The sequence below is a fragment of the Rhea americana genome, unplaced genomic scaffold (genome assembly GCF_003343005.1).
Source record: "Rhea americana isolate MKP2758 unplaced genomic scaffold, rheAme1 scaffold_205, whole genome shotgun sequence".
In the NCBI taxonomy this organism is placed as follows: Eukaryota; Metazoa; Chordata; class Aves; order Rheiformes; family Rheidae; genus Rhea; species Rhea americana.
Genome location: NW_028186206.1, coordinates 931774 through 946917, shown reverse-complemented (window position 1 = coordinate 946917; position 15144 = coordinate 931774). Strand labels below are relative to the sequence as shown.

The window sequence follows — 15144 nt, the reverse complement described above, 5'->3', positions numbered from 1 at the left end:
TATTACTGGCTAAACTTTTCATCCTTCTATATGCATTATTTTTACAGAAAAATACAGATAGAATATACTTGAAGAAGTGGAGTGCAGAAAGCAGTACTTGTAGAGCTCCATAAAGCAGTACTTACAGATGTTAGCACAAAGCCCTTCAGACCACCAGGGCTTCTGGTGCAGGATAGGTGGGATGCAGGGTCTCAAGAACATATAATGAAATATGGAACAACATATATGAAATATGCCTACCTTTCTGTACAATGTTTCAAGTTCTGGTTCAATGTCTTCTTCCAATGAGAATATGGGAGGCCTGGTAAGTGACTGTTTAATTGGATTGGGCAATGCTAAGATCTTTCCATCATCACCAAACCACTCTTTCCCCTATAGATAACAAAAAAAAATTTCACTGTTTCTTCTTACTTCATATTGAAATGACTTGCAAAATTATAATTGTTACAAAAAATAATTAAGGAAGGAGAGGTGACCATGAATTGTTTGTGACTGAATTAACCAATACTCTTCTAATCCATGACAATGAAATTTCCTAGTATACTCTGGACAAGTTTTGAACTCAAAGGACCAAGAGCATGCCTAAACTTTAAATACTTTTTAGTTCAGAATTCAATGTTATGGATTTGAAAGGAAAAAAAAAATCAACATTTACAACATCTGGTATTTAAGTAGTATGTCCACTAAAAAAATCATAATCCATTTTATATCAGAGTGCCATCCACAACTTTAAAATCGATTATAAAAAACAAAGCAAAGAATTTTAGGRTTACATGGGATCTCGAAGAGATCACCTATCAGGCCATCTCTCAACTTTTCTATTTCACACCCTCAACTAACTAGGAACAGTCAGTATCTCTGAAAGCAGATGAGGTAGATGTCTTGCACACTGACTGCTTCCCATGGCTCTTCAGAGTTGAAGCACTGACCTAACACATCCCTCTGTTCTCATCACTTGGGTTCAAGAATAACTTACATGAGTCCAATCGCTGAAAGATGCTGCCCTGCCTTCTTATTTGCAGACATGTTTTAAGCTCTCCCTAGTGCCAGACATTTTATGTGGTAACACAGTGAGGTAAACTAGGAAATTAATTCAGCTAAAACTAGACAGCCAGAAAGTTTAAATCCATATATATTCCCTAATCTTGTTTGCCAAAATGTCTCTGCTAGCACAGGAAAAATCATAGAATCATAGGATAATATAAAGAGCAACTGCTATATGCTAGCTTATACAAACTAAGGCAGGATAAAATACATGCAATCTTCACAGGTGCTTCTATAAGCTACTCTTAATAATCTAAAAGGGTTCTATAGCTTTTCCAGATAAGCTATTTGAATACATAATTACACCTACTGTCTGATCAGTAAATTTCCAGGAAGTCCATTACTTCATGTTATCTTCAGTGGACACAGAAAAGAGTCATTCTGTATTATATTTTTTTTCATCTTCCAGTAAATATAACAAGAGTGCCCAGCTCTTACATAAGCTTTTAAATGTACCATTACCTCTCCAAGTGTTTTATAGAAAAAAAGCATTCCTATCCCTAGCTTACTGGCAACTAAATTCTGGCACAGGCAAGTCTCAGTGGGGGTATTAGTTCCCCAGCAGGCTAGGAKTAAAGATAGGAAACAGATACCAGTTTAAGACAAGTCTGGTACTCTGGCTTTTGGAGTACACTAAAATGTACTCCTACAAAAGCCACAATTACTGAAGTCTGATACTGCTAAATAATTTAAAGTTGAAACTCCCATAYTACCATGACCATTTATCTACTTAGCTGTAACAAAATAAAACACTAATAAATCTGATAAATAAAAAGTCTGAATAAGACATCTAAGAATGTAAATGATGACTTACTTGCTCTTGCCTGAGTATTCTGTTTTCTAAAATATTTAGATTGGATGGTGATACAAAGGGCCTTTCTCCTGTGTAAAGACCCTCATCCTCAAGGAACCTAGGCTGCCTGTTTCCAGGCATCTTCTGAGAAGCAGGCACTAAAGGGAAATGAAATAGAAAAGCATGTAAAATATCTTAAAACCAGAGTTCCAGTGTATCAGTTTTGATAAGAGCCTAGGCTGTTCTTAAAACAAAATGGTACTGCATAATAAACATACTGTCAGAGATATTTTTATAATTAGGAAAAAGAAATACAGACATATAACCAAAATAGGTCCCTTTCAAAACCAATAGAGATCCACAGTTGAATTATATCGTGAATGTGTCACACATTTTCCAAATAACACATCTGAACATTTCCTCACACACACACACACACACACAAAAAGAAATCTTTAATTTAGTGGAGTTCTGTTTTAGTGGCTGCTTGCAGAACAGTGTAGTGTCCCTTTAGCAGTGGCAAAGGCCTGTATGAAACACTCTCGAGTCATTCCCATGTAAAGTGAAACTTAAACTACTGTTAATCTGAACTGTTAATGCAAGAGCAGATCAGATTATGAAATTGGTAAAAGAAGTAGAACATGTAGAGAAAGTCATGTTAGCCCAGTAACAGTTGGTGGATTCCCCCCACCAAGATTGCCTGCAGGAATACTCCACTGGCATATGGGCTCAACATTCTTCAAGGAGCAATCTCTCCTCTTACTTCACATCCATATTGAAAGTGATTACAGAGGGTTACAATCAAAGCTACCACCTAGAATTASAACACAGGTGAACAACACTGGAAGCAGCCAGAAATTAATTATAAAGACACAAAAAATTCGAAACACTTAAAGTCAAATATTTTGACATTGCATAACAAGCTGGTCCTAACGTCATTCTGGTGCAGACTGTGCAGGTCATCCTGAGATTTACTTCCGTTTCTTCCACTTCAAATATTAAATAGCAGTAAGTGATACTAGAAAGCAATTTTTAAGGATTTTGTAGTTCTTRTATGCGAACAGGGCAACAAAATCAGAGATACGATAAATGTTGACTAACCACAAAAACAGACTTTGGTAAAAATGGCCCCTTGCAACATCAAATTTATTAAGGTAACTTTGGTGACTCTTGGCAAACTTGCCACGTGGAAAAAATTAAGGGTGTGGCCAACTGAAGAAATACTCTAAGTTACAATACCCTGTGCATCAGCTCCTCATAGTACYTAAATGTGTGTACACTAATTTTTTTTAAGTACCCTAAATAATGTAATGGCTAAACCTCAGTGAAGAAGGGCCAACCATCTTGCATTTACCACACAAGGCACTAAGGCAATTACCTCAGAGCAACCRACAAGCCCTGAGTTCAATTGCTAGTGTACCAGATGGTGACCTGCTGAGGTGTCCATATTCCTAGTTAATCCATTTTGTCAARCCTTTTCAGACACAGATTTGCCTGGACGATCAGTGTTGCAGCATCACAGTCACAGTTAGATACATCTACACAGTCTAATACTTTCCAGTAGATGAAAGTGTGCTATGCTACACAAAATCCAGCAACAAAAAGGATAAGCACAATCTACATACCTGCTTGCATGCTGGGGATGAAGAGAAATTCTTTTTCCTTTCGCAGTTGCTCAGAGTAGCTTTCATACTCRGCAGGTTTCACTACCAGCAAATCTTCGGCTGTCTGCCCTAAGACGAATAAATCATCATCTTTAACAAGCTGTACATCTTCATCCTGTAGTTTAGATGCAAACRTATCTGTTATTTCATCTATTTATTAATACAGAAATCTTTCTAAAGTACACTTTCAGAATTTTAAAGGAAATAAAATTGTCATTTTGTATTAGAGGATTAAAATTAAATCAAGAAATCAAACAAAAATATGAATATGTATTCTACAGTTCATACTGTTTCATCTTCCTCTTGTCCTTCCTCATGGGCTTCTACATCACCTTCTTCTGCCTCCTCTCCTTCATAATTTAATTCATTCCTTTTCCTAATTCCAGCCTTTGCTTTCTTCGCTTCAGAATCATAATCGAAAGTAAAAAACCTATATGCTTCTTCAGCAGAAGGAAAATCATTCTGAACCTAAAGAAGAGAAGGCATATACTTCAGCATGAAGTTTATTAGAAGTTTAGGACAAATGAAAATACCTTTGTATTAATGATAGCAAGAACACTCAAACACCTGTGATAGGATTTTAATTGCTTTATCTTAAAGAAGGGGCACAGGCAAACACTGAAACATATTTTAAAATGATACAGGGAACTCCTTCAATTGCTATACTGTGACTTCATGAAATATTTCTTCTAATGTTTTATTAAAAAGGTTACCTGGTTCAACTATAACCATCTCATTGTTTTAAATATAAACAATCTGTGAAACAAATGCCAATGTTTAAGCTCTGCCTATAATAATGGCTGATCTGCAAGTGCAGGTGTTAAGGTAAATCATAGGAAGTGCTAATGGCATTCTGCCTCTGAAGGACAGACACAGGCCTGAGTGTTAAAAGGAATGCTTTTAATATGAGAACCAATAGAGGTATTTTGTGGATATAAATATCAGTATAAAATCTGTATATTGCTGTATCTGCTAACTGGTGGCATTCAATAAAGAGGATTAAAAAAAAAGTTCAAAGGTTCTTCCATGAGCTCCAGTAACTGTGTCCAGATGGATTTACTTGATCTTTTCTTTATTAAATGACCCCAGACAACTCCTGTAATTTATGACATTTTCCTTTAAATACTTCAATTTCTGGATACAGTGTTTGCAAAGTTTTTTAAATTAAACCTTCTCCACTGCTTAAGACTAAATTGTGTTGGCTCCTTCATCAAATAGGATCGTGAAGTCATATAGAGCTTAAATCAAGTTAATGTCATTGAAATGAAGGAAGTGATACTTACCAGTGGTTTTTGTTTATTTCTTTTGGTAGAATCACGAAACTTTACTTTTGATGATGTGTGAGATTCAGCCTCTTGCATTTCCCCAAATTCATCTTTATCAGACTACATAAGAATAAATATGCAAATTATTATATACATTTGTTGATATACTAAAAAGAAGGCAAATATCTGCATAAAGAGATTAGATGTTGCACTTCCACAGTAAGAACTAACAAAAAAAGAAAGTACTCACAATCACTGTGATGATAATCATACCAATTTAATGTTTATCCAAAAAAGGTACATTTATTCATTAGTTAACTCCTTTTCCACTAAATATGGGTCAAGAAAGAGAATGCAGAGTATCAAGAAATGGTTCATTTCATAACTCTTAGTTTACATTCTTCACTGCTGATGAGATCATTGTTTCTGCACTTCTGGAAACGGGCAACCACATGCTAGTCTCCAGGAGGGGAGAAAGATGGGGTAGCAAGAGAAAACTTTCAGCCCTGTGGGTTACACACATTAGAGGCTGACACACTGCACAAGCCTGGCAGCAGTGGCAGGGGTACTTCTGCCTGACAGTGCTAACTAAGGAAGTGAATCAAGGAATCAAAGAGCTACTCATATAACCCCTACTGCAATCAGGAAAAAAATCTATTCAGGATTATTAAGAAAAAGTGCTCCTCAGTGTTTGGGTGATTACATACAGACCTGATTATTTGTTTTGTTCTTTTTCAAGCAATTATTGTTAGGTTATTCTAAAACTCCAGGGATGATACTCCTCTACCTTCTCAGGAAAGAAACTGGCGTACTTATCCTTTTCCAATTTTCTAAAGCTTTATCAGTCCCAACAGTTTCTTGCAAGTAATCATCACTGGTTCTCATACCACCTCAGCTAGTCCACTGAAGTACTTCAAAGTGATTTTCATCAGGCCCAGCCAACATAAACATCTAACACTATCTGTTTTTCATCCTTCTACCCTGAATTCTTAGATCAAATTATGATTTCTCTCATGTTTATATTTATGCAATCTACACTTCATAACAATAATAAATAACCCTCAAACTCTGGTAATGTGACAGCCACTTGTTAAAAACAAAACAAAACTTCATACATGCGTAAATAAGTACAGGAAATAAAACTAACATGCGGAAGGTTTCAAATATGCTGAGCATAAAATTAGTAATTAACTTTTAACATCCCTTCCACAATTTCCTAATATATCCCTTCCACAATTTCCTAATACATCCCTTCCACAATTTCCTAATACAAGCAGACTGAAACAATACTTGTTAATTGAAAGCTACAACAAAATACATTTTGTAAAACGCTATCAAAAAAAATCTTCTGCATCTACACAAACAGGTACTTCCTCACCAAAAAAAAAAAAAATTATGTAATAAAAAATTACATTGCTTGAATTTCCAAATAAGAACGTTGCTGCAATATGTAATCCTTTGTCCTTCCTGGACATACAAATAGTTAGGAACGCATTTTCTAAAGGCAAGCAGTTCATGAGTTCTGAAGAATATCTGGGTGTGAGTTCTGCAAACAAATTGACTTCAGAAATTTCTTATGAAGAAAAAAAAAACAAAGAATATACTTATACTAAAACATTAATAAAAAACATGAACAAGGAAACACAATGATATGAAGTTAACATACCATCTTCACCAATTATACTGTGCTAATTTATGTAAAGCTGTAGGGCTGTGGTCTATTACAGTATCTTTAAATACTTCTAAGTATCTCAAAAATACTTCAAAGTATCTTACACAACAGAAGTCTAATTAATTTGTAAATGACTTAAGTTTCACTTTATATTTATGCTACAATGAAAGCAAATGATTTTTGCTAAATATGTATATTAAAAGCGTTAATTTAGGAAAGTTCCCAGTAACTAATTCAAACATCATCACCACTTTCATCACTCTTAAAATGATGAAGTTGATCTTACAGATTACCTGTAGCCTTCAACTTATTTGACCTTTCATCTCCTTTTTCTCATTATCAGAATAGCAAGGCCCAATATATTCTTACCTCTTTATTCAGTCCGACTTCTGTTTTTCTCTCTCTAATGCTTTTCAAACGCCTCGGTCGTGGACTGGGGCCTTCTTGCAATGAAGTATTTTCTGCTTTTGACTAAGCAAAACCAAAAATAATACTCAGCTCTAATAGGAATATAGTAGAACTAATGCTATAATAATGCCCAGGAACACAAGAGCTTACGCCATGTTTTTATTAGTGACAGAAGGCTTCAACTGTATAATCAGCTTAAGTGATTTTACAGACTTAGATGTTAATACTCCTTATTACACTGTGCAGTAACTTTACAAGCAATTTCATTTATTTCAAAACAATATCAGATTTTTTGACAGAAGCMTAGAAGGGTCTTTATCATTTTAATTATAAAACAATAATTTTGTATTATAAATGAGTTAAATAATCTTAGAAAAAATATGACACAGAACAGACATCGAGAAAGTGCAGCTATCCCAACCCAGCCTCATAGAGCACTAAGAAAGCAAAGTGAAGCAGGTGTGACTTACAAGACTAAAATCAACCAAATAGGATCTCTGAAGGATTCTCACCCTTGCAGCTTTCAGTTTCTCTCTCATTCGTTCTCTAACGGAAAATTCTGCAAAGCTTGTCCTTGATGCAGAAGGAACAGGTGGCAAGCCTGTAACAGAGAAAACATGGTAGTGCATTTAAATTAAGTATTTTGTGAAGGAAACTTAAAATTGCACAAAATRGACCATTTATTCCATACAGAAGTCCTGGTTCCAAAAGAAAGGATTTGAATGAGAAATTTCAGTTTGAAACTTACATTTTTGCACTTTAGATCTTTTAGACCATCCCAAATACTTTTGGCTGAGCTATGCATCTTTCATAATATACTCYGAGACACTTTAAGAAGAAAAAATGTTTATATGTGGTACTTAAAAAATTAAAGAATTACTTCTTATTTTATAAAATATTGGTTAGAATTGTTTAGTTATATATAATTGAGTGGTGCTGTGCAATAAATCATGATTCAGATGTGATCAGAACAGCAAAAGTATTTATAAATCTGCTTATTTTGAGATTTGAGAGTATCTGCCTTTTGTACTGACAAAATGTTTATTTGTCTAGTGGTGTTTTTGTGCTATAGTTCTAGCACAATCAAAACAACAATAGGATGCATTTTACCCTGTCTCATGTATGACTGACAGAGCTCTCAATTAACTTTAATTTCACACACATACAATCTGCTCTCACTTCTGCTTCTGCCATCCCTCCGGAATCAGAGCTTCAAAAGGACCATGGAGTTCTTTCACCATTATTCATCCTGGTGAGAATGCAGAGCAAAGTCTGAGATATTTCTTTTGCCACTGAAACTTCTGTTAAAAGAAACATTGCTCAGTTTCGTATTTGCATAGCTTCTCTATTTGTTCTGAAAACAATTTGTTCATTTTCAAGGGATCCACATTCAGCTGTTGTTGTACTTTGTTAACAACAGAAAGACTTCAGTACAAAAAGAAAAAAAAAAGTCAAATTCAGGGGAAAATATTAGAATAAATCTCCGTTGATTCTTTGAAACATACAAAACTGAAGTTTTAAATTAGTGACATAGAGTTTTTAATAGTAAATACCAAGTTAGGACACTGATCTCCATAATCACATGGTTATAGAAAAGGAAAGTTACTGTTTGTCACAGCCTTTGAGTTGTTACTCAGAAGGCCAGGGTCTTCCTCCAAAACTTAAACTAAAGGAGTACTTGTCTTTGCTAACCAAACTTACCATGAACTCCTGCTTCAAAAAGTTAATGGCATTCCTCCCCCTCATATTCCTCCTATCATTTATGAATCCTCCAGGCAGATTTATGCAAGCATCAGTTGCATGACTCTGTATGCTACTAGATTCCTCAATTCCCAAATAAGGATGAATAATTATCCAGTTGCTGACAGAGAAGCTATGCTCCTGGAGTTAGAAATACAAAGAAGTGACGACACTTTCAACCTATCCACTCATACTAATATATATATATATTTTTTTAAATGTATACAATGAAAACGAGATCCTTCGTATAAGCAAACAGCAATACTTCCTGTGGTAGTATGTATGCTATCTGCACTGTGTTTTGAGAAGACACAGCTCTCCCTGTCTTGCATTGCACTACCAGCATAAATGGGTTAACGTTACCTCTTTACAAAAGTCTCTAGAATATTTTTAAATTGAAAACATAGTTTTATATCTATAATAGTTTTGAAGGCAATTTGCAGAAAGCCTTTTTTTTGAGATCTAATTCATTTTTTTCAATAACTAAATGGACTCCAGTTACATACTAGTCTCCCCATCTTCACAGACCTCTTTAATCTTACTGCAATCTTGGAGCTTACCTGGTAGTTCTCAGGAGCTTACTGAGACTTTAGTTTTGACTGATCTATGCAATAATAGCTTTTTAAAGAGAAATGCTTTATATCCCTTCTTACATGAGTAATCCTCAGATTTTATTTTCTTATTCTGAACTTTGGTAACTAGCTTATATTTCCAAAAAGAGCTGCATTGTTCCAGATAGAATATGTTACCCATTACACTGGAACAGTTGTAAAATGATTGGTGGAAGAAAAGTGTAGCTCTTCCAGCTTATGTGGGTTGCTGTGCACAGCCAGCTTGGTTTTTGTTTTTATTTTTTTAAAAACATCTGTGGACACTATGACATTCAGGGTAAATTTTTCTAGTTACCTCTAGTTACATAATTGTATTACTTCTCAGTTCTTTGAGCCAAACACTGATTTGCACTTTGTCCTTAAGAAAAAACTCTTGTTTGCCAAGGCAAAGAGATTTCAGGTTTATGTAACACATCGAACTCTCAGAAAGGAGATTAACACAGTAAAGGCTAAGGGCTTACGAGTGGTAATATCATACATTAAATATTATGGCTGATTTAATATTATTCTGAGAGCTGTATTTAACTTATTAGTGGCAAGAAATACCATTCTTAGGATATACAACTTAAAAATATTTAAGATCTATCTACTATACCAAAACCGAAGTGCAATCTAATTTCTTGGATGAACCTAGTCCACTGTCATTTAAAAAAGAAAAAGATTTTAAGATCATACTACGCTAATACTGATTCTGCTCAGAAACGTGAGAAGACTCAGGAATTTCTTTTCCAACAACGCAACCTACTATCTGTAAGAAGCATTTATTATATTCGGAAACCTTCAAGACAAAGACATGAGTGGAACATCACTAGCATGAGATGCATAAGAACAAAGCATCCAAAACCATAACCTTATCAAGACTAAAGAAATGAGCAAGTACTCAGAAGAGAAGGCTATAAGGTGACATACAGAACAGCCTAATTATTCCTTGTTAGAAAAGACAAAATACATAGTATCAGTGAGAACAGAATAAAAATTAATGACAGAGAACAGCAGATCTAGATAAAATAWATATTCACCACGCTCAATTGATTAAAAAAACATTATTCTACAGTATCTAATGAACTGGCTGAAGCAGTACCAGAACTATCAGTGATTATGAGAAATGATGGAGGAGTGTTCCAAAACAGTGGGCAAGTGCTTATTCTTAAGAAACGGGAAAAAGAGGGTCACAGAAGCACAYGAGTCAATCTAACTTCAATTCTACAAGAAACACTCATCCCATTCATAAAAACCCAAAAGAAATTAAGGCAATAAGTGTGAACAGGACTAGATTAGCTGAAATCAAGACATGTCAATTTAACATTCTTAAGCATATATTCTACTAGGTCTTGTGAATGGTGCAAAAAGTACAYAGCTTGACTTTTAACCAAGCCTTATAGCAAGCGTTACTCATTAGAAAGAATTTTGAAGAAATTACCAAAAAAATAGAAAGTGGTATGCAAGTCACCAGAAAGACACGTTTAAAGAGAATTTACTAATTGTTACTTGCTTATCAAAATCCACAGTAAGCAGGTGTTTTCAGGCATTTGTCTCAATCCAATGCTTTTAAAAACTTTTATTAGCAATTTGATTGATAGAATAATGTGCATCTGTGGCAATAACTGCCAGATGTCTCATATAAGTCATGCTTGCTGAACAACTGAATTTAGAGGGGTTTTGGTATAGTGGAAAAAATTCAACATCTGTCATGACTTTTTTGACTTCTAGTCTATGAAACACTGTTACATACAGAAAGGCTCTATATGCCAACTGGAGATGGAAATGGTAGATTCAAATTGCAGCAAGGAAGACTTTGGTCAGACACTGGAAAAGATTAAACTTTAGGGGGTTTCCAAAGTTGGTTTTTATTCCAGCATTGGAATAAAAATCCTCGGATAGCTGTGGAGAGCAAGTTTTTAAGAAAGTTTAAAGAAAAAAAACAGGTATCAATTGACTTAAGCAGAGCTGAAACTACTTTAGAGAAGATGGACTAAGTTACCATTGGATTTCCCTTCTAAAACTTTTTTCTATGATTGTTTTCTGTTCAATTCATTTGTACAGGCATATTCTATTTCACTGAAGCAAAAAYTTCATTTCAGTTCCTCTAATTAACGGAGACAAGAAATCACAGATAAAAATCTGCTTTGGGTCTTCTGAAATCTTGGACAATTTCTTGCAAAYGTTTCCAGCCAAAACAGGTTAAAGTGAACAGTGTAAACTTGCAAAATTAGTGCAGAAACAATCAGCCATCACTTCAAATGCCTCCAAAACCAGTGTTCTGTATGCAGAAAAAGCCGTTTTTATGAATGAACCAGTTGCTCACTATAGCGTGGGAATTATGCTTTCTACAYATAATGAAAAACATTTTAAGTCTTTACTAGTTGTGGTAAAATTAATTCAGCACTTCAATTACTGTGGGATTCTGTAGCTTSTTAAAAGTAGTACCACATTAAAAAATGTATTTACTTTCTTTCTGTTTATATAGTTTTGTTCTGTTGATGTGAAAAGACTCTATAGCCAAGTAATTTGTGAATAACTTCAAAATGTATTTATAGAGTGGTATTTAAAGACAGATATTCATGAGAGCATTACTTCACAGGATAATAATTTCAGGCCTGTCAACAGCTGTATCAAAAAAGTGCGTATCATTCAGTTCAATATCCCTTGAACTAAAGTCTAGAATGTAAAATACCAGAGTATTTTCTTATAAATTTTTACAATAATCACTACAACTAACCTAACTATCTAATGATAGAAAAGGTAGATTTTTGGCAATGCTTCTTGTATTCATAAATTGAAATAATTTTAGTAATTGTCTACAAAGACCACTAAACACACAAGTATTGCTTTGAAAATCCATATAATATGGTGATTCATGCAAATTAATCCTGTAGATCTAACTTAAAGTATAAAAGTTAAAAAAACAAAGAAACAAGGAAATTGCTACTAAGGAGGTTGACACGATCTCTCAATCAAGTTTTTTTAAAAAACACAGATTTAAAAGATGAATTGTCTGAAAGAAATCTGTTTTACAATAAATACCTAGCTATCCAATTTAATTTAAATGGAATATACAAAAATCACTAAATATAAATTTAGCATGACAGACACCTTATTAAGCTATATTTTAAATCTATTAGAAGTATACATAAAAACAAGTATCTGCAGTATAGAACAAAGACCACCTAAAAAGTTAAGAAACTTCAGAAACATTGTTTCTGCTTTTTCCTCAATCTTTTGGGCTGAGATGAGGTGTGTGGTTATAAAACACAAATGTGCACAGCAGTCACATATCCCTGTGCAGGAAGAACAGATGAAGGGAGGCTTCCAGCATGTTGCTGTACATAGAGAATAGGAGAAAAGAAGAATAGTTACGAATTTTCAGTTTGTCTTTAACAAACAAAGAAAATCAGTAACAGCTCAGGAGCCTTGTAGGGTTTGCACAGCAGCGCCACCATTGGTAGAATACGGCTCAGGAAGAGGATTTCTAACAATCTGAACTCTTCCCCGAACTGCTGAAAATTAACTACAGCACATTTATGTTATGTAAATATCCTACAATGACTCCACATTTTTCTTTGGTCAGATCTAATAAGAAAGCTGGATAGTCGAAGTGAAATTAAGGAAGGACTGAGAGCTTGAAAATGTCTTCTAATATATCTCTTCCTTAATTTCATCTGTACTTTTGGAAGAGTCTGAAACAAGGTCTCTAGGTGACTTCACAAAAACCCTGAACTGCTGCAAACAGCACACTAACAATCCCATATCTGAATGGGATGCAGAAACCAGGCTTAAGGGAAAGCAGATGTAGGCAAACACTTACGCTGTGATCAAGCATCAGCACTACTAGAAAGAAAAGAGGGAATCTTGACTTCCATCTCMAGTCCTAGAAGCAGTTCTGTTTTTATCATGGATACAATTATTATATAAGAACACATACTCAGACATTCCAGAAACTTTAACCAAAAAAAAGAACAAATAAAAACAACAAGGACAAAACTAAAAATTTTTCAACACTGCAGTTGCCCTGACTTCTCAGGGAATAACTGTCAGAAATCAGGCCTTTTCTTTAAAACTGTACATTATTTGAAATTATTGTCTTACTTGTTCATCTAAGTAGTGGACTAGCAGCAAATTCCTTTGACTTAAGGCATTTATAAAGGGATCCAAGCACACAAGCAGTAAATTTCTGCCATTGGACTGCATTAAAAAAGACCAACCAAGCACTTGAAATACTAATTGTGACAAACAGCCTCTGTGATGAATATTAGGTGAAAAAACAGTWAATGAAAATGTTTTAAAATAAAAGTTGCTAGACTGCAAAGAGAATAATATAGTGATAGTACAATGCTTGGCATACAATAAACCAAGTATTCTGAGGACCTCACACACTGAAAATGCCACTAACGTCTCCCACTTYCCACTCATGTGGAAATACAATTTCCACAATGCACAAGTTTAATAGGAACAATGAGGAAATAYGGAGACAACCATGACAAACTAAAAAGGAGTAGGAATAGAGGCAAAGTATTATCACAGATGCTAAAACAGAACCAAATCAAAATAGCAGAGGAAATAGTCTATGTAGAGTTTCTCAATCACAAATGAGAAATAGCAGTTTTTATAGTAGTTTTTGTTTTGCTGGTTATCATTTGATAGGAATGACAAGGAGAAATTCACATGTAGATCAACAGTCCAGTAAAGGCAGTGAGGAACTGAAAAGGAACTTATTTTTACCTCATGACTGATTGACACACTAGCAAACAAACTTCAGTGATATTGTATTTGAAGATTCATAGAGAAGGTGAAAATTTAAATTACTTATAAACTTATCAGATTGAGCTCTAAATGGTAAAAAAAAAAAAAAAAAAAATCTTAAAGTAATCCAGATAAATCAATGAAGACTTGACTCAAGATACAGTCCTTCTCCAAATTTTATTGATCTAAATTATTTTTTCAAGCATCTGAAGTATACTGCAATCAAGTAAATCAATGAAACAGTCCAATTCAGACTACCACACGTAGTATTTTCCCTCCATCGCAACAAAATTAACAGATTTAGAGGGATTTCAAAAGAAGCAACAAGTAACAGAAAAACGTTTAAGAAAAATAATTTATCACAAAAGGGAATCAACAGAAAGTTTTCCTCTCAGYGCTCTGCAATGCTGTTTTGTTTACTCTTGAAAATGGGCTTCTGTTAGAGAAAACTAGCACTAGAGGGTGTCTCTTTACTTCCCCACGCAATCAGTTCTACAAACTATTTGGACTCCCCTCTGTCAACAGCAACTCATTTCCTAGTGTTATCTGCACTAGGCAGAGTCACAATATGAGTCAAAAAAAACTCGAAAAGACAGATCATAACTACATTCATTTTAAAAGTGCAGGAAACATCCGTAAATTGTAGAGGTCTGTAACAAATACCATTTGTTGATAAAAGGAGCATRAAATGAGAAAAATATATACATATTTTTATTATTTTACTTTTGTGTTACCTTATCCGCAAAATATTGATGATAAACTGAGGATGTTTATGTTTTTATGCATTTTTATTTTTTAATTCTCACTTCTTAATTAACTCCTATGTACCCTGTTTATGTAATTCCATAAAAACTTTGCAGCAAGATTCAGCATACTAACGTTCCCTTAAGTATTTAGCAGGAGCAGACAGGGATTGTGCCACAGAAACTGAAGATGACTTTTTGAACACCAGCCCTCGCKCTCTCCACGCAGGCAGGCAGACATCCCCTTTTGCAGGCTCACACTACCTCGCCCTCGCGCACACAGCTTTAACACACCGCTTCCCACAGCAAAAATAAAATACCCTGAGAATAAACCCGCGCACTGTCATAACCGCGAACGCGGCTTAAAGCAGAAGAGGTCACGACTTCGCCTGTGGAGGCTATGCCCCGGGTAACGTTCAAACGCGAGAACACTGCGCGCCCGCACTGTTATTTTGTGCGGCCCG

At 34.7% G+C, this 15144-nt stretch overlaps 1 protein-coding gene across 5 annotated transcripts in view; it reads right to left on the bottom strand.

The window, feature by feature from the left end:
• Positions 1 to 15144, bottom strand: part of CC2D2A (coiled-coil and C2 domain containing 2A) — a 66651-nt gene that overhangs the window by 48377 nt on the left and 3130 nt on the right. For 4 of the 5 annotated variants that reach the window (XM_085304266.1, XM_085304263.1, XM_085304262.1 and 1 more), the window contains exons 6-12: positions 7359 to 7447; positions 6808 to 6909; positions 4785 to 4886; positions 3790 to 3969; positions 3463 to 3616; positions 1859 to 1995; positions 241 to 372 (exon numbers count right to left, since the gene is read on the bottom strand). In XM_085304266.1, coding sequence (XP_085160392.1) covers positions 241 to 372; positions 1859 to 1995; positions 3463 to 3616; positions 3790 to 3969; positions 4785 to 4886; positions 6808 to 6909; positions 7359 to 7447 — 896 coding nt within the window. Of the gene's footprint in view, positions 1 to 240; positions 373 to 1858; positions 1996 to 3462; positions 3617 to 3789; positions 3970 to 4784; positions 4887 to 6807; positions 6910 to 7358; positions 7448 to 8012; positions 8041 to 15144 lie in introns of those variants that run through there. The other variant, XM_085304265.1, reaches the window with a different exon arrangement.